This window comes from Aphelocoma coerulescens, chromosome 5, assembly GCF_041296385.1.
Source record: "Aphelocoma coerulescens isolate FSJ_1873_10779 chromosome 5, UR_Acoe_1.0, whole genome shotgun sequence".
NCBI classification, from domain to species: Eukaryota; Metazoa; Chordata; class Aves; order Passeriformes; family Corvidae; genus Aphelocoma; species Aphelocoma coerulescens.
In genome coordinates this window covers 52,116,182-52,141,370 of record NC_091019.1, presented here as the reverse complement: position 1 = coordinate 52,141,370, position 25,189 = coordinate 52,116,182, and the positions used below count along the sequence as shown (strand labels likewise).

General features: G+C 41.4%; 1 protein-coding gene across 2 annotated transcripts in view; it reads left to right on the top strand.

Moving 5' to 3' along the window:
• ITPK1 (inositol-tetrakisphosphate 1-kinase) overlaps positions 1–25,189 on the top strand; it is a 145,027-nt gene that overhangs the window by 65,226 nt on the left and 54,612 nt on the right. For both annotated transcript variants that reach the window (XM_069018127.1, XM_069018128.1), the window contains exons 4-5: positions 6,894–7,019; positions 14,778–14,895. In XM_069018127.1, coding sequence (XP_068874228.1) covers positions 6,894–7,019; positions 14,778–14,895 — 244 coding nt within the window. The remainder of the gene's footprint in view (positions 1–6,893; positions 7,020–14,777; positions 14,896–25,189) is intronic.

The window sequence follows — 25,189 nt, the reverse complement described above, 5'->3', positions numbered from 1 at the left end:
GGTCCCTGTTTGCCCTTTGCAATGTGTTTGTTGCCTAGGGAAGTTCATGTTGTCCTTTGGTATCCTTTGGCCCCATTAGCAGCAGCAGCAAGTGCTGAACACTTGCACTATCTGCGTGTGATGAAAACCCAGATAACCTTCTCAGAGAGATGAGAAATTGAAATATCTTAAATAGCTTAAATATCTTAAATAGCTTAAATATCTAAAGTATTTCTTAGTTACAATACATGGGTATTTTAGGAGCTATGGAGAGCCTGTATACAACTGAAAATGCCAGGTAGCATAATGTCTTTCCTCATGAGGAAATGTTTAGTGATACATAATTACCTTCCATTGGGTTTGGCAGGGAATCATTTGTGTCAGTTTTGTGCTTGCACAGACCTGACAGCTGCTTTTGTGAGTGTATAGTCCTAGTGGAGAGACGGGACAGGAGTGGACTGCTCCTCAAGGATTTAATTTGTGAAAGAAGCATGTGCTGGTCTTACTTGGTCATATGGACTTCCCTTGGTTTGTCCCAAGAGCAGTCAGGCTTCTGTGCCATTCTGTTCTGTCACTGAGACTGTGCACAAGTATGTCTTACATGAATGGATGGATATGCACAACTGTTTCCCTGATTTCTTTCAAAAGCAAGCACATTCTCTCCTGTAATTAGAATGTTATCTGTATTTTTGTTTATTTTTTACAGTAAGGTAAGGTTTTTAGAGTGAACTTGACTAGTATTGATTTTTGTTGCTTCCCTTCCCTCTCTGAAGTGCTTAAGATATTTTTAGTGCTTTCTTTGAGCTTTTTGGGAGAGAAGAGTGTCCACCAATAGATCAGTTGTCAGGGTTCAGCTTTCTGAAGACTTGGCTTTCTGATCTAGAGCTTGTGACTTTTGACTTTTTTTCATTATGAATTCCTCAGCATTGATGCACAGCACATGTAAACACTGGGGATGGGGTTGGGAGAAGAATTTGAGAAGCTTTATTTTACAAGTCTTTTGGTATAAACGTATGTGATGAAAATATAGGGTAGAAAATAGCCCCAGGAGTGGAAGATGAGGGCTAAAATCCTGAAGGTTTCGTGCTGTGGAGTTTAAGAAGCTGAATTAAGATTGAAATAAACACCACATGTCTTGGGATCAATACAGCTTTAACTGAGTGTCTGAATAGCAGAATACAATAGATTTGTGTGGAAAATTCTGTATACAGTCTCAGGAGTCAAGGAGAAGAGAAGTTAGGTCAGGCTGAAGTTGTATGTCCAGTTCACAGGGAGGAGAGTGAAGTTCCACAGAGGGACTTTTGGACCGTGATTTTGTGAAATGTGTAGCAGAGCATTGACAGGTCCCTACTGGAAAGCTGAATGGATTCTTTCCCTTTGGTGGCATTTTATTAAGTTTTCTAGCACTTGAGCTAATGTCTGATGATTTGGTGCTATCTTCCTGGTGAGAAGGCTTAGAATTCTGATTTGCCTTCTGCCTTCATTTACCTTCTTTGGCTGAAAGTTTCATGAACATTTTCCACCTGCAGCGTGACAGGCTGCTGTGAAGGGACGTGCACTCCTGTTCTGCTGTTCCTAGCAGCAAATCAAATGAAAACATAGCAAGAGACATAGCAAAAACTTAGAGCAGCATCCTGGTGAGTGGAGTTTGTTAGCAGACTGGAGAATGGGAGCAAAATGTTTGAAGAATAGCTGTATGAGTCTTTTTGTTTTTAATGAAAATATAATAAGAGAAAAGTGAGGATAAATAGAAATGTAGAGATAGACTCTACATTCCTCAGGGATAAAGCAGTGGACATAGCTCTCTTTGGTTCAGATAAAATAACAGGTTGGTATTAAAACTTCATTTCATGTGAATGATAATCCAAAAACTATTTCGGAAGAAGAGCTTTACAAAAAAAATCAGAATCATAAATCCTGATCAGGCAGATTCTGAAATATAGCTGATTATACCATGGACTGGAAACACTGAATAAAACAAAAAATACATAACTATTTTTAATCATTATTATAAATGATATTTCTTTTTCCTAAATCCAGCATTTGTAATTGTTTGGCTTGTTTTTTTTTTTCCCTGAGTGAACAAATCCAGATTTTCTCCACTTGGACATAGTTTTATTTTTAAACACGGCTTCCAGAAATGCATTTGTGTGGGATTGCAGTTGGGACCAGTGGAGAGCCATGGCATTCTGCCAGGCACTCGCCCTGTCCCTGCAATACAGATGGATTGCCAGGGTTCTGGAGAAAAACAACCCCAAAACTTTAAACAAATTATACTTAATGGAAATAAACATTTTTTGCCCTTCTCTATAATGATTTGGATAATGTGCTGGCTCTGTGTTTCTGGAGGACAGAGGAAGGGGGAAGGGGAGAGGAGGGCAGAGACAGAGCTCTGCGTGCCTGTAACTTGCTCTCCAGCGGATTCTCTGGGAAGCCTGTGGGAGAGACTGTCGTTTCTAAGATTGGAGCGTTTTGTAACTTTCAGCCCATCCTTCTATTAAAAGGTGGGCAGGCTGGCTGCAGCCAGCTATGATAAGAGCATTTATCTACTGGTTGGTTTCTTCCATATATGGATTTGAAAGACTAGGAAAGGCATACAGAACCATATAATCATTTAGGTTGGAAAAGACCCTTAAAATTAAGTCCAGCTGTTAACCCAGCACTGCCAAGGCCATCAATAAACCATGTGCCCAAGTGCCACATCTACACATCTTTTAAATACCTCCAGGGATGGTGACTCCACCACTTCCCTGGGGAACCTATTCTAATGATTGACTTCTTTCAGTGAAGAAATTTTTCTTAATATGCAATCTAAATCTCCCCTGTTGCAATTTTAGGACATTACCCTTGTCTTATCACTTGTTACTTGGGAGAAGAGACCAACTCCCACCTGGCTACAGCCTCCTTTCAGGTGGTTGTAGAGAGCGATATGATCCCTCCTCAGCTTCCTATTCTCGTGGCTAAACACCCCCAGCTCCCTCAGCCACTCCTCATCAGAACCATATTCCAGACCCTTCCCCAGCTCCATTGTACTTCTCTGGAAATGTTCCAAAACCTCCATGTCTTTCTTATCATGAGGGGCCCGGAACTGAACACAGGATTCGAGGTGTGGCCTCAACAGTGCCAAGTACAGGGGGACAATTCCTGCCGTGGTCCTGCTGGCCACACTATTGCTGACACAGAATGCCAGGATGCCATTGGCCTTCTTGGCCACCTGGGCACAGCTGGCTCATGTTCAGCTGCTGTCAAATGGCATCCCCAGGTCCTTTTCCATCAGGCAACTTTCCAGCCACTCTGTCCCCAGCCTGTCGTGCTCTGCAGGGTTGTTGTGACCCCAATGCAGGACCTGGCACTTGGCTTTGTTGATCTCATACAGTTGGTCTCAGCCCATGGAGGCAGCCTGTCCAGATCGCCTTGCAGAGCCTTCCTGCCCTTCAGGAGATCAGCACTCCCGCCCAACTTGGTTTGAATTGCAAACTGACTGAGGGTTCACTCAATGCCCTTGTCCAGATCTTTGATAAAGACATTGAACAGCACTGGCCCCAGTACTGAGCCGTGGTAAACACCAGGCATGACCAGTTGCCCACTGGATTTAACTCCATTCACCACCACTCTCTGGTCCTGGCCATCCCAACAGCTTCTATGCAGAGACAGTGCACCCGTCCATGTCACAGCTACGCCGTGTATATTTACTGTGTACGGCTTTGACACTCTCTTGCGTGTCATGCACCTGACTTTTACTGGGTTTTGGTGGTAAGTGACAATGCCATGAAACCCAATACCATGAAACCATTAAAACAATTGATTGTGTCAAATGCAGAGATCATTCAGAGAGAGAGATGCTGAAAGGGAAGTAGGAGGGCTCAAATTCCAGCTGATGACAAACAAGGAATCAGTGTTTGTCTCAGCAGAGGGCCATCAGGAATTTTGTACTTTCCTTCACTGACTTCTTTTTGGGTCTGATACTTCACTTGAAAAGGCTTCTTTTTACCTTCTCAAATCTTTTTTTTCCTCCTGCATTTACTTTTTTTTTTTTTCTGAGTGCATAAAAGGAAGGTGGATCTCTTCCAAATTCCACATAGCCCCGGAATATTTGCTTTCTGCAGCATGGCTCTAAACACAGAGAACGTATTTTTTTGCAAATTGTTTGATCCTCCAATCCACAAAATATTGGATGAAATTTTGAAGGTTTTTGTGGCTGAAGTATACCTGCTGTCCTTGTTGAGGCAATTGAAGTGGTCACTGAACTTCCTTCCAGACAAGCTGCTTTATCAGGCTGTCGTTTCTCACATTGCTTTACCAGTGAAGGGGAAGAGAAACACTGTTAATGGGGAGCCTTTTTAATGCTTTCCAGTGTGCAAAGTAGGTGCATTTGGTTTCATTCTCAAAATATGCCCATTGTGTTTAGCTTGTACAACTGTCATGAAGAAGTTATCTTGCCCAGATATGTTATGCTTCTGGAAAACTCTGTGCTGGAAATGCCTGGATATGCCTTGAAGGCTTACTTCTATTCTTGGGTCAAGGCTGAAAGGGAGGACTGTTTTCTTGTTTTCTGAATGTTTCTGTGCAGATTGAGCTGAAAGTTCAGGAAGAATGTAGAGGGGTAACCAATCTCAAGTACTTATTTGCTTCTTACCATTTTTCAAACTGCAAGTCCTGAAAATGGATTAATTCAGAATTTTGTACCTTGGCAACCGGGAACTTTCTGACCTAGTTAAATGGACCCTTTGTTTTGCTATTTCCTTCCAGATGTGATAGGCAGATGGAAAAAAATCAGAAGCAGCAGTGTGGTCATCTGAGATGTCTTTTAAGGATATTAACTGATTTTTCTGGAACTTGGTTACAGAAGTTAATTATCTCCTTCCGTGTCCTTTAGCCAAGCTGCAGTTCACTTCATTTTGCAGACCCTTAGGCTGTCCCTTAGCCTTTGTGCTGCACTACTTGTGAGAGTGAAAACATGTCAGTACAGCCAAACCTTCTGTGGACTGCCTCACCTGGCCACAGCTTACTTGTCCCTGAGCATCCATGCCAAGTCCGTCCTGTTGGCCTCTACCACGGCTTGTCAGGAGTGGCTGCCCACCTGTGAGCGGTGCCTCTGTTCATCTCCTCCGAAGGGAGACACACACTGTGTTTTCCAGTTGTATTGGAATCTGCATGAGGATGTCAAAGGGCCCCAACCCATAACTGTTAGTAGGAGCATATAGTAATGGGCAAGCAAAGGTGGTCTCTGAGGGAGGAAATGGCAGGCTTTCAATTTGCTTTTGTGCCGTTGGTAACTTCAGTTATTCTGCTCGGGGAAGCCTGGCCCAGATAAGAGAGCCTACACAAGAAAAGCAATTCAGCTCTGTGAATTAGCAACTAGCAAATTAGTATAAGGCTGATAGATCTCTGCTGGTTTAGTTTTATTGGTTTTATCTTGTCTTTTCTTTACCTTCTTTAAGGCACTCACTCCTTAATTCAAAGCAGGGTCATTTCTGTAGGGTGGGAAATTTTAGTAGGACAAAACTCAAGCTAACAAGACAGAAAACAGCATCATCAGCAGCCTCTTCTGCCCAGCCTCTTCCTCTCCCTCCTGTGCCTCCCATACCCTTCTTTACCAGAGTTGAATAAAAAAAGAAAGCAGCAATAGAAAGGCTCATGCAGGTAAAATCAGATGCTAACTTTAGTTTAGTAAGCACACACCCATCTTTCCTCTCAGAGATGTTCCTGGTTTCACATTTACAAGGTTAAGTTGCCATTAGCAGGTCTCACAATTGGTTGAATTGAATCTCACAGCTTCTGTGCTGTGAGCAGCCCGGTGTGTTGTCTAGAACATGAGCCAGTTCTGGCACTTACACTGAACTAATATTAAATCTGGTAAATAGCTTCATGGGATCATTAGGTTTCATGAGCATCTTAGGGGTCTGAAATGCATCATCTTCATTAAAGCAGATTTGGCATTAAATTTAGACTAAGTTGCTTAGGGCTTTGCCCAGTCAGGTGTTGAAAACCTTGAAGAATGGAGATCCCACCACCGCTGTGGGACTCTGCTGTAACCAGACTGCCCTTCCTGATTTAGTTGGAATATCCATAGTTTTGATTTATATCCTGATAAATCCAAGCCCTCACACTGACCAGCTCTCTTAGGATTCTTCACATGCATCCCATCAGGTCCAGTAGGCTTCTTTGCATTAATATTTCATCAAGAGAAAATTCCTCAATCCTTTTCCAGTGCAGGTCGTTCCTCTGCTCTTGAACCCTGTTTTGGTACTAGAACCAAGCCCTCTAACACATTGCCACCATTTTCATGCCTTCCTGTGCTGTCTGGAGCAGACTTTCTGCACACCCCACCCCAAATCTTTGCCTCCTACCCAGCTAAGAGCCAAAGTCTGCTGTTGGGAGCTGTCTGGGAGCTACACCCCTCCTTACCAGCTAAATAGCTGTTTCAGTAGCCGGTGAATTTCCACAGATCCTGAGTCACTTGCTTTTGTGTTACCTTTTTTCCTTTCTTGGGCGCTGTTTTGTGCAATCCCAGTGGGCAAAGGGCATAGCAGACTTTCCTTTTATTAGTGGTGTTAATCTTTGTTGGCTCATTCCTTTTGTATGTATGTGAGTGTACCGGGAAACTGAGCTGAGGAGGCATATGTTGGCTTAGGGTGGAGAGGAACAGGAAGGTGTTTGGATGGAGGGTACTTGCTGGTGACTTCACTGCTTTTTCATGGAATTAGAGCTATGCTGCTGAGACATAAGTGTCTGAGTAAAGTTTTCTAACATTCAGTGAAGTGTAAATTCTCAGGGATTTGGATAAAATACCAAATCAAAGGCACTGCGTAAAGTAAATGCCTTCTGTGTTGCAGCAACACCTCGGATGGTGGCAGGGACAAGAGCTTGGATCCCCCATATATTAATAAAACGTTTCTCTCTGGTTTCTTCAGCTTGACCTCACCAAACCCATTGAAGATCAGGGCCCTTTGGATGTGATCATACATAAACTGACAGATGTAATCCTTGAAGCAGACCAGAATGACAGCCAGTCACTGGAATTGGTTCAGAGGTTCCAGGTAAGTGGTTCTTTCTGCATTTCAAGCAAGAGGATGAATTTGGTGCAGCAAATTCAGTCTGATTACTTTGCAGTTTGTAGGGGTTTGATGAAAAAAGCTGTCTGGCATGCTACTGCCTTGCTACTGATAGCCCAGCAAAAATAGTTTTGTCAGTTTAAAATGGACTTGCACCCTGGGAAGGTTTTGTGTTGTATCAGTAAGGTTAGTTAGAACTGGTTTCCCACCAAATGTTCTTATGTCATTTCAAGAGTCTTAGTGCTGCTCACAAAGAGGAACAGGTGTTTGCCGAGCACTTTACATGTATCTCTCCATGACAGAAGCCACTGAATTAATGTGGCCCAGCTCTGTCTAGTCTTCCCACTTCCTGGAATGCTAATTTCTGTAACATCAAGATTACTGTGAGAGACTCTGTCCTCTAGTGCTGAAAATCGTGTTGTATTAATTTTTTTTCCCTCGGGTTTACACTGAAGGTCAGAAATATGCAAGGTGTAGTGGTACAGAGAATTGTTTTCCCAAAGAAAAAGTGTCTTCAAAACTCATTCATTAGAAAAAGATTCTCTCCCGGTACCTTCCAACCTTTTCTGTTTTGGAAGATAAAGGATAAGACAGAGGGTCGGGCCCCTGTGAGCAGGCATCTGAATGGTATCCTCTCTCCAATAAAGTAAGGCCTTAAGCTTCTTCTTCTGCAGGAGGCCGAGTTGTGCCACATCACTGGCATGCAGGAAGCTTCCAGAGTAGTAAAACATATAACCAGGAACCAGTGGGGCGGAACACAGGCCTTTCTGTGTTGAATTACCCACCAAAATGCATTTTTAGATTATACTCTCATGTAATTTTGTGTCCAGGACAGAAACTATCTGGAAGTTGCTGCCTGTCTGCATCTGTCCTGTATTATTTTTAAGATATTGAAAATCATTAGAAATTAAGAGAAGCATATTCCCTAAGAAAAAGAAATTGTAAGAATACTTTTGTATAAAGTGTGTGGGATAGGGTTGTTGTTTTGAGATTTTAAAACTAAAATCAATGAGCAACCTAGAAAATGTAAAATGACCCCTTGCAAGAAAGCTATTTGCACGAGCGAGGTGTTATATAAGCACTGTGGTATTTCTGGCACCTACACACAAGTGGAAATAGTGTGGTTCCCTTATTGTTGATTAAGTTGACTGAAAAAGTTCTGATGATCTTAACCAGACCAAACAGTGCAAAATTCATTATGCTTTTTTCCTGCTATTGAATATAAGTGTGACAGCAAGATGATTCCTGGCAGCAGTCTTACTGTTGGCTCCATAAAGCAGTCTTCCAGGAAGCAGAGAGCAAGGGATCCTTGACCACAGGAGGAGGAATGATCTGCCAGACTATATTTATGACCTTTTTAAGAATGACTTTTTTTCAGGTCTATGTTATAGAGGCCTTGACCATCTAATCTGCGAAGAGCTAAGGAGGAAACTGGCTTCATATTTACATGACTCTGTGTCCCTGCTCTCTGGAGTCTGTGATGAGCCCTTGTAGGGTCTGGTAGAGAGTGCTAATAGAACAGGAAGCCTCTTGGCATGCCAGTTTATGACTGTTTTCAATTGCCTTGGAAAAAAAACATTACAGGAAAACGAAAATGGTACGGAGGAGTTGCCTGTTGACAGGGGGATTTTTAGCTCCAGAAGACCTTTAGGGCTGAGCTTTCTGAGGTCTTTGTGCTAGTGGGATGTGGTATGGACTGCAGTTTCTCAGGAGAATATTGGTGGGTGCAAACTGTTCCCCACTGCACTGAAAATCAGTGATGAGTGCCTAGTGATCTCGTCCAAAGCCAAAACAAAGACTGCATGCAGCACCTAGTGTGGTGCATGAGATGAAAAGTGGAGAAATATTTCTATTTGCTTTCTAGGACACTTAAATCCTTATTTTGGGGATGATGATTGTTTTTAGAGATGATGATCAGTCTCCCTTCCTACCCACTGTAACACGGGGCTGGACTGATTGAACACAGGTAATTGGTTAACTGTAAAAATTGGTTATAGTGCTCAGTGGTTCATTCTTGACCAGAAGTACATGGAGGGAAGTCAGGTGAAGAGGCAGAGTCCCCAGGGTGCCTTTAACTTACTGGTGCTACAGTTCCTGCCTTCTTGGTAAGAAAGAAAACCAACTACCCCAGTTCCTGCCTTCTAGACAAAGTATATGGCTTTGAAAACTGAGTATGTTTTGGCTCATGTAAGGCATTGGGGAATCTTTGTTATGCTTTCATTAGAGCAAAATGCTGTCTGAGCAGCTGCCTGTCATAGCTGTACTGGGCCTTGAGTAGCTTCATTCATTGCCGCTTCATATTGCATTCAAAATGATGGCTTGAGTGATGGAAAATCAATAGGATTATTAATTTGTCTTTCAGAGCTTTCTCTGAACAGTTTCTCTTTGCATTAGTCTACTTAAAAAGATCAGATGCAGATTTTATGCCTAGACTTCTGCTGTCAGGCTGATGAAAATTTCAAATGTCTCCTTCCCTGCTGCACTTCAGCTCTTGACTCTCTCACTCTGGAGTTGTCCAGGATGGGCTCTTCTAATCTTGATTGAGAAGCTTTCTTAGAATGGTTTGGGACTGAGAGAAAGGAAAATCAGGGAGATGTTTTCGAAGGGAAGGAGGTAGGGGACTTCTCAGCTGAGAAAAGGCGAGCAAAAAAACCAAAGGAAACTATTACGTCTTAGTAATTATTTTCTAACTGGGGGGACACGTTAATACAAAATTGAAATGGTTTATTTGCATCTGAATTCACAGGCCAATACCTGTGTTTTACCCATTTAAAAAATAATGTCTTAAATTTGTTGGAAGAGCCTCATAAACAGCAAAATAAACTGAAAATTTGTCATTTGAGTGCTAGGTGTTAGGATAGCTTCCCGTGGGTAGGTATTTGCAAGATGAAGCAGCAGTGGACTTCTGAAGGCTAAACAGTGCAGCTGAGTTAGAACTCAGCTTAGTCAGAACTAAGTCTGAATCTGATACAAACTCTTTAGACAGGCTTGTCTTTACATCTGTTTCTCCCTTGGAAAATGTTGTCCTGTTTTTACAAGCGGTCATTGTCATGTTTCTGTATGTGGGAAAACACAAATCCAAATGGCGTTTTTGTTTCTTTTGCTTACTTGTTCTCTTTTGGAATATTTTTTTATGGAACTTTGTTTAATATTAAACAAAAGATTTATATAAGTTTTATTACTTAGTAATAAAAGCAAGTCAATGAATCAGTGAATCTCTCTTATCATCTAATGAGTTATTATTTGCAGTAGATACTGTATCAACTTTCTGTTAAAATAATTTTTAAAAAATCATTAGCTACCTTTCTTGGGTAAAATGACAAGCAACTCCATTCTCATCTCTACACAGGCTTTTCAAGGAAAGTATTTTTTTTTAAATTGCTGGGTTATATCCAGAGGTATTTAATAGGAAACATGAAATATTTGGTCTCTTTTTGATTTCAAGTTTCATTGCTGGCCTTCTGCCAGGAATGGGGCTGGTACAAAGCATGATTTAACATCAGGCCTGGAATACAAACAAAGGAGGATCTGCTAAAAGTCCTTGTTTCTTCTTGTTTGCTTTTATTATGTCAAAGATTAGAAAGAGGAAAACATAGATGCTGTCTGGGTCAAGCTGAACTGCAGCCCAAGGACAGAGCCCTTTCAATCTATTGTTGGAAAGCCTAAATATCTTCCACATTGTTGCCTGGGTGGTTGGAGTCTGCTGTTGGATATCAGTCTTCAGTAAATCCACTGAAGTGGAGAGCAGAGTTGTTTTGCTAGAAGGACGAGAGAAGATTTGAACATTCAAAGTTGAAAGGTTGTGCTGTACTGAAAGCTCTCTCCTGGCTTCAGTGTTTCTCTTTTCCTTCTTCAACTGCTTCATTTTCAAGTTCATGTCTATAGTACCTCACCTGCTTTCAAAATAATTAGGCAGAAACCCTTCATGTTTATTCAGATCTATATTTCTGGTAGTGGAGTCCTTCGGTGCCATTGGAGCGCTGTTACTTAGGCTACACCAAGGGTTTGCCAGTCTGTTAAGTGATCTTCACAGGTCACTTACTGGTGCTACAGTTCTGCCTTCTTGGTAAGAAAGAAAACCAAACTATCCCAGTTCCTGCCTTCTAGACAAAGTATATGGCTTTGAAAACTGAGTATGTTTGTAATACATGATGTCTGAGTGTGGAGCAGTTTCTAGTAAAGAATTGAAGTTTATGAAAGGTTTCACACCAGCTACCATAATTTTCCTGTGAAACTAACAAAACTGACTTTTCTTATTGTAATTTCCTCTTGTAGTGAATTGGTGTAAGGTTCAGATTTTTTAATTACTTATTTAAAGTAGTTTTCCATGCATGGGTATTGAAACTTTCTTTTGCATGATCTGCTGATGTACTGGTGAGATGTGTGGGAGACTGGGAAAGTGCGGGCAGCCTACAGGCCCAAGGGGAAGCTGGATGATTTGCTTTGGGGATCCTGGTGCAACTGGATGGGTTTGTTTTTAAGTGCAGAGTTAATTCTTTGTGATGGAAATCCAAGCAACGAACAGCATTGAGAAGAGATGCAGAGTTCTGAGGACTTGAGTCCTTTTTGATGCTCCTGTCCCCTGCACAGCTTCTGCAGTTCATCTCTAGCTGTGTTCAAACAGAAAGGACACATACAAGTACGCTGACCTTGTTCTGCATTTAGAGTCCTGTGCTTCAAAGGGGAAGCTGGTTCTGGATTCAGTTAAAAGGAGAGATGTGTGGCCTGTCCCCAGATTAGCTCTAGGAGACACTTAAGTTTCTAGCCCTTTCCTTTCCTTAGATGACACAGATCTTCACTGCCCTGCTCTGAGTTTTGCCATTCCTGTGCTCTCTGGCTGTCCAAGTGCCTAGGCCTGCAAATGGAGAAGAGTTGGAGAATAGAACCTGACACAGATTTAATGCTGAGAAATGTCTTTGTTTTGTAAAGAAAGCTAATTTGCTCAAAGCTCAAAGCCTTTGTGTGTTTAAAGGGGCTGTTGCCTTTTACTCAGTGCGGTTCTTCTTGACCTTAGAGTAGTTTCTTAAAGTCCTTCAGAGTCTAAATGGCTTTTGGAAAACCACTCCCACCTCCTTCATCTTCATCAGTTATTTCATGTTTGCCTTACAGAGCTTTTTGGAGGCTCCTTAAGGCAATAGGATGAGAAATCAGGCACTGGAAAGTCATCTTAGGTGCTCATTTCTCTTGACATGTTGACTGGTGTAGAATGGCCTTGAGATTGTGCCTTTATTCCTGTTAAACTTTGTTATGCTGTAGCAAGCTTAGTGCTTGGATGATCTTTTAATACGGTTTAGAGCTCTTATCATTAGAAATAAAGCACTCTTCCCTTACAGAAAGCATAAAAAAGCCAGACTCCATCTGGAAATACTTAGAGTAATGTGAGCCAAATTAACAGGTAGAATACATGAATCCCAGAGAAGCAAGGATAGTTCTCAATGCTGAGGTGAGCATCAGGAAAATTTGGGAAGGTACACAAGGAACTAAGAGATGGAAAAATCATTCCCTCTTTGGAGGGCGGTAAAGGCAATGGAGTCCACAGACTGGAGGAACGTATGTGTGAGGGGAAGGATTATTATGTGCAGAGTAGGGGCTGGGCCAGGATGGAAGTCTGGGGATTTTGAAGTCAAAGAGGAACCAGAGGTGGATGGGTGGTCACCACAGTGTAAAAGGAAGAGCTTGTACACACAACAGAAGTTCTGCAGATCACTTGCTGCCAGAGCTCTGCTGAGGCCACGTTTCAGAGCTGTGAGATGTTCAGTCTGGGTGCTGTGCTTGCCTGCTGCCCTGTCAGGGTATGGGTTATCTGTAAGGAGCTCATCCTCAGTGTGCTGGGGAAGACACAGTGTTCCCACAGGAGTGTGGTAACTCCCTGTCTTTTAAATGGAAGCACAGAGGGACTAAAAGAGCTGTCTTGTTACACTCTGGAGATGTTGAGATACTCAAGTACAGTTTCACTATCAGCAAGTTCAAGCTAATGCCATAATCACTGGATCATGCTAGCTCCACAGGGTGTCTTTTAGGTGCTGCATACAGGGCACGTATGCATAAACGTGTGGGTGTCTAAGAGGCATTCGGTAATATGATACTATTTGAAAGCTGATTGCTCTGCTTAAGACTCTGGAAGTACTAGGGGCAGGAGACTCATGAAAAGTGTATGTTCTGGGCTTTAGTGACTGGAAATGAACCCAGCTTCTGCTCCACTGAGCTGATGAGGCATTTTATCCAGGCTGTACTGCAGGGTGAAACAACAGCTGGGTCTGACAGTCTTGATGACCAGCTGTGCAAAAGGCTGTCCCTTACTTTTCCCATGAGGCAGCAAGGTTGAACGTATCTTTGGAGAATTCATTTTTTGTGTTCTGCAGGGATTACTAAATATGTCAGACACAGAGTATTGCCACTGAGGGCTGCCTAATGCACTGTGAAAGAAAGCTGCTTGTGTCTTGTGGGTGATGCAGTAGGTTCTTTAAACCCCAGTGCTGGATCCTCTTAACGTCAAATGAATAATCTCCTTGTACCTGCCATCACTCAGACTATGTAGTCACCAGAAGGCAACAGTTTGCTAGTGCTAGGGTGGAGAAGTCTGCATCCCCAGTTAGTATCTGGAGCAAAATCACTTTCTGGGAATAGATTATGCCATTCTTTTCTCTCCAGCAAAGTGCATCTCCTGAGGCCACCTTGTCATACTCTGAAGTATCTTCTGTAGTATGTTTTCTTCTTTGAAATAGTCAATTTAAATGGAGTAGAACCTTGTGGAAGTCCATTAATTGCAGCAGCATTTGTATGAATGGATATTTAAAGAAGTAAGTGGAAACATTAGGATGGCTTTGGGAAGTTGGGTAAAACAAAGAGAGATGCTAACCTTGGGTATATTTGTCTGATTTTGAATAGAGTAAGATGGATGCATGTTTCCATTGACTTTATAGAGCCAGGTTGAGGTAATGATGAAGAAACTCAGCTCCTGTTCTAAGAAACAGAAGGAAGTTTTGTTGGGTTTGCAAGGCCAATACCTGGCAACTGTGTCTGTGTTCATGGCCAAGATGCAGTAGTGCGGTTATGACCTCAGTAAATGGGGAATTGAGTTCCCAAGATGAAGATCCATGAGGTCATTAACTTTGCTTTGTTCTTGTAGTCAGAAAAGGAGAGTATGAACATAGAGAAGTAGCAAGCAATGAAGACACAGTGAAGCAACAATCTCTTGAGCTCTGCCAAAAAAATTTCAGCCCTTATCATCCAGCCCTTAACACTGTCTTCAGCCCAGCTAGAGGACAGCAATAAAAACAACATAAAAGAACCCAGATGTATTTCTGAGCCTAGTTCAGATAGTTGTGAGGTTCACATGTAGAAATTGAATGCAAGGCTGACCCCAAGATAGCTGTGTGCCATCTTTCTTCCCCTAATGGCTTTTCTCAGCCCTGCTCACAGCTCTTACTATGGCACTTTGCCACTGGCTCCCTTGTGAGGTAATGTGGTTGCAGCATGGGTTTTGCTACTGATAGTGTCTACAGGAGGAATTTGCCATTTAAACCAGTTAGCTGTCACATTTGCATTTAGTTCAAGTGTCAGTGTTTTGACTCTCTGGTGACTTTCTGCGTTGCCAAAGTCCATTTGGCTCCCCTTGAAGAGAAGCTGGACTTTGAGGGTTTTAACATTATCTATTCTCTTCCCCATTATTTTCTCTTCTCATATTTTTCTACACTCTTCAGCCAACCTAATGCCATTTTTTTTCTATATATTGTTTTGCAGGAGTATATTGATGCTCATCCAGAAACCATTATCCTAGACCCTCTCCCGGCTATTCGTACACTTCTGGACCGATCCAAGTCTTATGAGCTAATTCGGCAAATAGAGGCATACATGCAAGGTAGGCCAATATCTGCTCTCCCTGGAGGCTTTCATTGTGACTAGAGAAGGAAGCAGCTTCCTTCTGGAGGCTGGATGTGAACTTTGAAGTAGTGGTTTTGGGCCCCTTGCGTTGTCTCTCCATGGGAGCAAAAACACTGAAGCATTCCTGTGTCACAGGATTGCCCTCTGGAATTCTGTGCTCTTCTTTTTCCATATACACAAAGAAGGTTTGTATCTGATTAAAAATACGATGTGGATTTAATGGGGAGCATATTTACCACAGTGAGCACTCTCAGAAATCTTCTGGAAAACACTTTCTTCTTGTGTGAGCTGGTAAATTGAAATGACTGTACAAACTCAGCAGTAGTAAGAATCCTGAGGTCTGAATTGGAGGGAGAAGAAGAAAGATGGTTTTTGGAAAGGACCGAAAGAAATTAAAGTGTAAATAGAGCTAAGGTCTTTGAGAGGTATTGGAAGCCTATTGCACAAGCTAATTGCTAGGAGGAACATAAATGCACTTCTGGTGCTGGCTTGTTACCTGACATAAACTATTGCCTTTAATTGGTATCATTAGAGTTGTGTTCCCATGTTTAGAAGTCAACCTGAATAACTCTTATTACCTTCTCATTTTAACATTGTAACTGTTGGGTTGAGTTAGTCTTTCATTCCCTTTCTACTTGTGCTGTTGTCATGTTCTTGAAACATTTATTGGCTTTTGAATTTAAATCTAGAATAGCTCTGAAGTAACTGTTTCATATGTTAGATGACTGTAATGGGGGAAAATTGCATTTCTGAACTATGTTCTAATGGGGTGTTATTGGAAATACCATTGAGATTGTGTTATCACTGTCTTGATGGGCAGGTAAGAAGCTCAGCAATTTGTATTTTTATAGTTGTAGATTTATGGACATATTATTTGCATACAACCTGCCTGGCCCCACTGGCACCGTCTTTATGTAAAAATAAGACTAACAATTCACAGCACTCTCCCTTGTCTTTTGGAATCTCTTAGAGAGAAAATACTCTATTAGTTTAGAAGGATTTTGTTTTGAAGTAGTTATTGCTGTTTGTAAGTGGGAGAAAGGTGCTGAGGGAAACCTGTGCTCTGAGGGAGTGGTTGGGATTTTGTTCTAAAAGCAGAGGGATTCAGTAGGGTTTGGTTTTGCTCTTTTTTTCTTAAATTGCTATCAGTACTATTGTTATCCTTATGAGAACAATATGTTTGGGAGAGCATCCAGCTTTTGCAAGTAGTTTGTCTTCCACATATTTCAGCCTCCTTTGGTCAAACTGATGAGAAAAAGAAATAAATACTTAAAGAGGAAAAGGAAAAAGGAAATTTGTATTCAGGTAAAACTGACAATTTTAAAAGAAGCTATTAATAAAGTTGAGGAATGAAGTAAGGAATGGCATGAGCTGTTGTAACTGGCTGCTGCAGTGTTTGGTGACCATATTTCCCCTGGCCCTGTCTCCCTCCCCCTGGCACTTTCCTCCCCAGTCTCATCTTATTTCTGTCTCATAATCAGAAATATCATGACCAAGACCTTGAACCAACTCCATATTTAGCAGCGGAAATCTCAGGAGAGATGAATAATTGTCTTCTTGTTCTGGCCTAAGTAGATCAGCCTCTCTATTCCTGCACATGATGATGTGCAGTAAGAGAAAAGTTACACCACTCTAGACAGTGCTGTGGGTTTTTCCCCCACTTCCTTATTTTCACTTGCTAGGTTATGTTTTCTCTGTTACGGCTGCCATCTCATATCCCAAGGCCATGAGCACTTAGAAAACTCAAACAAGAAGTAATACATCTGTGAATAGCATGAACTCTTAGGAGCCACATCTTTATTGTTCTGGAATTTCATTATGGAAGTAACTACTAAGAAAATAATATCCTAGTCTTTAGCTGTAACTAGAGAGCCCTTTTTATCACAGGATACAAAATTAATGTGATGGGTTAAGTTCAGTGCAAGGGATTATCTCTTCCTAAGGAGTGTTGTAAACTCAGGAGGGTTGAGTATGTATGTAAGGAGAAGCCTTCTGCTGTTCAAAGTCTTTCAAAAGAAAATTCAGTTTTTATTTACAGACCAGTTTTGGATTTCAGTGATTATTGCCTCTATTTGAATTATGTTTGAAAGTAACTATAAATGAAGTATAATCTTTATTTATGATTCTCAGTTTACACTTTATTTCAATGCTGTAGACTTTACAACAACTGGAAAACTGAAGATTTGCACCAGTTGGCTTAAAGAGAGGGTGACCACATGCTCTGCTGAGGTGACTGTGTTCTGCAGCAGTAGGGCCCCATGGTCTATAAACAGCTCGATTTTAACTCACATTATTTTTCAGATGTCCAGGTCACTGTCCTTTTGACACAGAATTCTCCATGCTTCCTGAAAAAGGGAATCCCTATTTGAAGTGTCTAAACTGGGTACGTGGACATTGTTAGACTTTCTGAAAGTCCTGTGCCTTGCTCTTTCTGGAGTCAAGTGTCTGAGTGATAAGTACTTTGATCCAGCCTCCTGAGAATGGGTGGCTTAGACACTCCTTTTCTCTGCTACCACTCTGTGGCCACTAAAGGAACCGAGGTGGAGGAAGACTAGTAACTAGGCCAGAATTGTACCAGTAGTCTGAGGGAAAGCACAGGGTTGAACCTGGGCTTTCTATGTCCTAGTCTGACCTAGTAACCACTCAGTCCTTGTGGAAATAGAAGGTTCACAGGCTTGCCTAATCATTGAAGTTGGAAAAGGCCTCTTGGGAATATACAGTCCAACTCCCTGCTCAAAGCAGAATCTCTAGAGCAGTTCCTCAGGTGCATGTCCAGTGGTTTTTGTGTTTCTCCACAGATGGAGACTGCATAACCTCTCTGAGAGATGTGCTTCAGGATTCACCCTGAACCTGCTGTGCTAGTGTGCTACTAGCAGTGCTGAGGTGATTTGCAGATTGTTGCTTTATTCAGTATAGATAGTGATCTCTCCCTTGGAAGGAAGTAGCACTCTCTTCTGGGGGGGAAAAAAAAAAAGCTTCAAGAGATATTTTAACTTTGATTTTAATGGATTCTACTTTGGAATCAATAGTCTGACTGGGGCTATGGCTTACTCTTTTTCCAGGTCTGTTATTTTGAGTGAAAGCTCTAAAAGAGCTAGTTATTCTGCAACCTGTGCTTCTGAATCTCTTTTAAAAAGATTTGAAAAAATAAAGGTTGCATTCCCAGCTAGTGTCCTATATAGCTGTCAGATCTATGTTGAAATAAATCACTGAATTGATTTTTTTGGTGTCACAGTTGTTCTCTCAGCAGTTGTATTGCTTTATTTACTTATTTGTGAAGAATTGCTTCTTATATAAAAGTGCTCTTGATCAGTTTTGATGATGTTTGGTGAAAGATTAGGAGCATTATTTAATGAAAATTTCTTTTTTAACAGATTATTGTATGGTTGGAACTGTGTCAACCTTTTTAAAGCTCGAACCTAATGAAAATAACTAAATTTTCTGATGCTGTGTTGAAAATTTGTGATCCTTCAGGTTTGAAGTTCAAAATCTGGCACTTAAAATCATGCTTAAGATGGTAATGGATGAGCACTGTGACTGGGCACTAACTAAGCTTTTCATATTACATTTTTTGTTTAAAGATTAAAGGCTTTTGAAATTCACTACCTGTCTTAAAAGTAATAATCCAAGTGGAAGGAACTTAAACCAAAACTGAAGTAAACATGCTACTCACTCAGTGTGCTATCTAGTTAGTGTTCCCATCTGCTGCTCAGCTTCCTCTGCTGTCTCAAGTGACTTGCTGGTTTCTCTGATAACATTTGAACTTGCAGACCCTGAAGTTCATTTCTTTAACCACTTGCTCCTGGCTTTTTCTTCCATAGTTTAAAAATTTTGTTGTTCTTAAGTTTAGCTCCAAATCTAAAATTTGTACAGACAATAGTCTTTGTGGAGCTCTCCTAGGAGAGAGAACTCCTGCATGAGCCGAGCTGCAACTACTTAATTTCTCTCTTCGTAGCAGTTGTCTTTGAAGTATGGGAGCTATTTCCTCAGGACACTCTAAACAGTATACATCCCTTTAGCTTTGATATTTTCATCCTGGCATGTAATCAAAATCATTTATGATTGATTGGTTACTAATATAAGAGATGCAGTTGCTGCTGTATGTGCTCCTTTCTAATTTTTGGGGATATTACAGAACAGATCACAATATCCTTCTCTAGTCCGTGGATTTCTTTTTATCAGATTCTGTCTGCCTTAGAAATACTCCTCACACAGCTGCATGTATCTTTTGCTGCTGGGAGGGAAGCTCAGTATGATGTAATAGGTAAGGCATTTGATTTGGGGCTCAGGGTTTTCTGCTTGGTGCTGGTTCTGCCTTGCTGCATGACTTTGGACATTGCATGTCACCCCTGTGCATCTCTTTCTTTTCCTGACCCTCAACTGCCTGTCAAGATGCCACATTGTTTTGGGCAGGAACTCTTTTCCAGGTGTACATACACATACTCTGATACAGCAAGTGCTGTGCCAAGAAAGCTGTGTAGGTATTGTTTGAACAGAAAGTGCGGACCTCTTGTGGAGTAGAAAACTGCATCTACAATTCAACACCAGAGCAGATAGTCAGGGGTGGGTTTTTTGGGCATTATGGAGCATGTACATTGCTGGAGCAGTGCATACTTAGAACTTGTCAAAATCAGGCCACCCAGTTAAAAGTGCATGAAAATAGCTGTATATACATAGCTTCAGGCATTCAGCTTTCGAAACTGTAGCATCTTCTCTCTGTGGCCTACTTTTCAGGGCAGTTTTGGTCAGAGGGGAGAGAAAAATAGTCACACAGGTCAACTTCAGACACCTCTGATTTTTATTTGAAGCTCCTATTAAAGTGAAAAGAAAAATCTAGCTTCAATTTAAAACCTCTTAAACACTCACCTGGAACTCACTTCTTCATGTAGGGACATATCAATAAAGTATCTTTAGTTAGAGGGCTGATGTCAGCTACTGTAAATAACCACGCCAGTTTTTTTGGGTGCAAAAGTCTCCCTTGTTGACTGTATGTTCTCTTTCCAGCAAGAACACATGCAGACAGATGTCTTAGTACTTCACTCAAAATGTGTGGTGCATGTTCACTGACTGGATTTTAATTTCTGTATGAAAACTAGTACACCTGTGTGGAAGGAAGGAGTTGGAATGGAACTGATATTCTCTGTTACTGTAAGCAGCTTGTCCAAAGTGCCTCAGCTCCCAGCAGTGTTGCACATGGCAGTCCTCTATACCCGGCTGCCAGCACTTGGTGGGTCTCAGTCCTGCTCTGTGAAACTGAAAACACACTGGGACATTTGCCCCAGGGAAGTGTCACCTGACAACTTTCTCGTAAAAGCTCATTCATTCATGTAGGAGGAGGATAACAAAGGGACATCAGCATGTTGGTGTTACCGTAACAAGCCCTGGCTTTTAAATTTATAATAAATTTAAATTTATAATAAAGTAGATAGCTGCTTCCAAAGGACCAATCCTGTCTTGAGAGAGGCAGCAGGACAAGAAAGTGGGAAGCCCCTAAAGGAACCTGGAATCTTCTGTCTTGTACCATACCTTGCTCTTGTTATAGTAGTATACAAAAGGATTTTCCAAGGTAAGACTGTTGAAAGTTAGCCATTTCATAATCAGAACAGGCTCTCCATTCCCTTCCTGCCTATCCTCTCCCCTTTCAGATTTTCATTATTTTGAGCTGTGATCTCTGTCCCAGCATAGGTAGGAGGGAGCTGGGGGCCTCTGTGGATATGGTGGGCACAGTCCTTGTTCTCCCAGCCTGGAGTGGCAGTCTGCTGGCCTGCTGCCACTGGCCTCCTGAGGTCCATCAGTTTGGGACTGTTCAAGTGACTCTGCAGGCCAACAGGCACAAAGCCCAGACAATAATACAGAAAACATTTTTATTGTTTTGTCTCACAGTGTGCCAGTCAGAACTCCTTGAACCAACAAACAATCATCATCTTGGATCCTAGTAGTCTTAATGGCCACTGAGCTTTCAAAATAAGCCTGCCTGTAAAGTTCAGACATTATTTTTGGGTGCACTTAGGTTTAATCTTTAACTCTCATGTGCTTTTTTGACCAGATACGGGGAATCTGCACCCCATTTTCACTCTCTTTTGCTTATCTGAATCTGAAAAGAAACAAGGCTGGACCTTTAATCCGTTTATTGAATACCAGTGTTGAAAACTTTTGTTTTACATCTACATGCATGATTTCAAAGCATTTTTCTACTTGATAAAGCTGAAGGAGTGGAAAAGTTTATATCTATTTAAGTGAGAGCTTCTATGAATTTTGTGTTAGGGGCTTGGGTGGATCTGAAGAATGACTGAATCTGCATTTTATGGGTAAAGATATAAGCCATGATTGCACTCCGTGGTCATGGGGCATTCCTAAGACATCTCCAGTTTGGGTTTTATGAACAGAACATGGATTAATTCTTGAGGATTTTGGCCTCTCTAGAAGTAGGAAAAGAGGAGCAGGGATTCTTCTTGTCATGATGAAGTCTTCACTGAATAAACTAGATGTTTTAAATTCCAGCATGGTTGTGTTTCAACTTATTCTGATCCTCTTGAGCAGAAATTTCCTTGGCTGACATCCAAATTTCTCAAGTATCTGGGTGCTGCAGTAGAAAAAGTAAAGAAGGAGCATTGAAAGATAAATTGCCCAAAGTATCAATGTAAAATTTAACTGGGAATACTTTTTGCAATAAGTGGCTTTTCCCAGTGTTTCTACTCATATTGTCACAAGATCAAAGGTCAAGAAATAAGTCTTGAAAACTAGGACTTTTCATCTGAGTTGGACACCAGGACTTGGCTGATAGAATATTAATCCAGTTTTGGTGTAATGTGTTTATGTCACTTTTGCTGCTGAAGAAGCAATTTATTCTGGTGTGGACAAGAACAGTAGCATCCCTTACATTTTCTGAGATAAGTGTCTAGCCAACATGTGGTATGCCTGGTTAGCTTCTAATCTTTCCTCATGTAGAGTCCAGCAGGACCTTAAGGCTCTATCAGGGTTGCGTGGAATCAGCTGATGGCAACACTGCCTGGGAGATGCACAGAGGAGGCTTTCCTTTACCACTAGGGCCCTAACATCCCGTCTAAAATGACTGTTGGCTCCCATTTCACTTATCTGCTGGCTTTGTGCAACTGTTCCTGCTGAGTGTATCAGTAAAGAAAGCCATGAAAGCCTGAGTGCATTTCTTGTTCTTGCCATCAGTAATTGGGTCTGTCTCATGAAATTTCTAAATGGCTTTCAGAAGTTAGAGTGGATGAGGCTGAAAGTGTAAAGATTGATGAGAGGGACTTGAAATGGTATGGATTTCTTGTATAGTTTATGACTGAGTGGAACCAAACCTCTATGGTCAGTTGCTTGATAGTCTTCCTAGATAAGGTCATTTACTTGTCATTGTCATTTGATACACTACAGCACTAACATCTTGCTTTTCTCTCTGGTACCCTTTTTCCAGTAGTGCTTGAAAAGTACTAATATTTTGGTTTTCTTATGTATAAATGCTGCATATGGGGTGGAAATAGGGATCCCAATGCATTCATGGGCTGGTATGGCTGTATGGAGACAGTCAGCACCTCTGGAGTGTCAGTAATTGTGGTTCAGGTCACTGCATTTGTGTAGAGGAAACAAAACTGATTCAGCAGGATACAGCCTTGCTCCATGGAAACAAAAACATGCTCTGCTGAGAAGAAAAAGCAGTACTGTCACAGCCATGTGTTGCATCCCTTCATACCCTGTTTGGTGGGCAAGGTGTACATGGAGCATGTTTCAGAACTCCTGGCATTTGTAGAGAAATATACAATCTGTTTAGTTCTGTACACTGAGAGTGAACCACTGCTTCTTAAATTGGGTTAAAATAGTCTGAATAATAAAAATTGTGTATCCTTCAAATGGCACTGTCCATGTTGCTCTAGTTGCCTTCAGGCCTTCTGGCCTATTAGAGTTCTTGGAAACAGTCAGCTAGAAATTGGATAGCTGAACACAAGTCAGCACATTGAAATAACTTTCAAAAAAAAAAAAAGTCACTCCTCAGAGGGCAGATCTTAAGTAAACTGAAGCATCAGAAAGTGCTTGAGAGAGACCAAAGACATGGAGAAGATAAATAAACTCCTTTCAATGTGGCAAATCAAGCATCCCATACTACCCCTTCTAGTGGCATTTCAGGACTTTTATTATTAACACTGGAAAAGGTGGATGAACACAGGATACCAAATTTCTTAGACAAGTCCAAATTGTTTAGTTTTTTCCAGACAAAGGGAGGCAGCAATATCAGACAGGTTTACCAAAAGACAGTGAAGCGTTAGCATAATGATAGATCCACTTTATTGTTGTCTCTTGAATCTATAAAAAATAATATGGATGTGCATTGTTAACTTCTGCATTGACTCACTACTCAGGAAAGACCTCAGCATCACACTGGGTAGCTCACTGGAAACTTCTGCCCCCTCAGCCTCAGTAGTCCAAAGAGAACATGCCAACAGAATCAAACAAAAAGGTTATGGTGGCCAAAAATAGCATTGAAGACACAGAGCATACAGTTGTGTAAATAAAGCGCTTTCTTTTTCCGAAGACTGTTTTCAGTTCTGCTTTCCTGAATTTAAAAATATGCATTAGAAGTGAAAGAAGTCCTGAAAAAAAGGGACATGGTCAATGCCAAGAGACAGCCACACAAGTGAAGAGTAAAATCAGTCTCAGGCTAGCAAAGGTGGAACAAAACCTGAGCAAACAAAACATGAATAAATGGAGAAATGTTCCCCTTTTTTCTACCATGTCAGAGTTGGAGTTCCATTGAATAGCTGCGCAGTTGCCATAAAATATCAACTGAGATCATAGCTGGACTGAAAGAGGTAGGACACATTCACAACTAGGTTTGAAAGGTTTACAAACCATTGTGATTGGTGGTATATAGTACTGGCTGGTGGGTGTTAAAAAGACACTCCATGATGAACTCTGAACTCCATAAGCTGGGATATAGTGGGGGACAATATGTATTCCCTTTTCTTTCATTTGAAACCCAGTGCCAAGTTGAAAAGATGGAGATGACATGGTATCAGCTGAACTGTGTTCTCATTTGGTTTGATAATTCCAGTGTTCATTTCTCATCTCCAGGGAAGCAAGACTGCCTGAAAGTGCAGTGAGGATTTAAAGCGCTTTCTCTACTCCATAACTTTTAAACCTCATGCGAGTAGTAATGCTTTAGTGTTTTTACCGTCCTGTGAATAGAGTCTTGGTATTTAATATAAATCGTTATGAGCACTCAGCATGTTAAATGGGAACTCAAATAGAGCCACATGTGTTAAAACTGTTATTCTTTCAGAAATGTGGCTGGATGATATGATTAGGACTTTTTTCTTTGATAGCTCTCTCTTCTGCTGTATTAAGACCCTGTAGAGCTAGACAAAGGAGTCTGTTCATGAGGGGACAGAACGGAGGCATTGTGGGACAGGCCCTTGTAATACATGGCAGGGAGGGAATGGTACTGAATACCCTTGAAGAAGTTTTTCTATCAGGTTTTATTCTACTAGAGGATCAAGGAGGTCACCCTCCAGATCACACTGGTGCATTGTCTGGGACAGAGCATTACTTAACATGCTGGGACTTTTCAACTTTTAAAATATTTTGTTTCATTTCCTTTCTTGGTGCCTGGCAAAATCATGGGGAAGACTGACCAGTTGCAAAATTTATCTTGTATGTAATTATGAAAATGACTAAACAGATAATGTTTCACAGTCTCACCCACCTGCCCACCCTAACAAGCCTACTCCATGATCAGAATAACTGCAGCTTTTTCCTTGCTACAGTGCAGCTGCCAGCTTCTGTAGTGTCTGCCGGGGCAAGGAGGGAAGGGAACTCTCAGCTGTTACTGAGTGTTAACTTTAGATGTGGCATCAGGTTTCCTACACAAGGGAGTGTTCATATCCCAGCTCCTTCTTAATCAGCTTGAGGATGCCATGTGGGTGTTCGCTCTGTCTCTGATTGAGTGCCAGTGAGCAGCCAGCAGTGAAATCTCTCCTGCAGAGATGCAAAGTGTCAGTCTTGCACACATGTACCCACCACCCATCTGCTGACAAATGAATATTCTGAATGAGGTCCTTTTTTTGACAAATGACGCTAAACATACTGTGAAGGCGATGGAAGATGTTAACATTCAGGAAGAGCTTTATCTTTTCTCATCTGTATTTTTTTAGTGTTTGAGGATCCACTGAGATCCTGGTTGTGTGGGACAGTTGAGCTTCACTGAAGCAATTTCCTCACTTAAAACTTGAAAGTTTATTCTATCTCATCACCTTACTAAG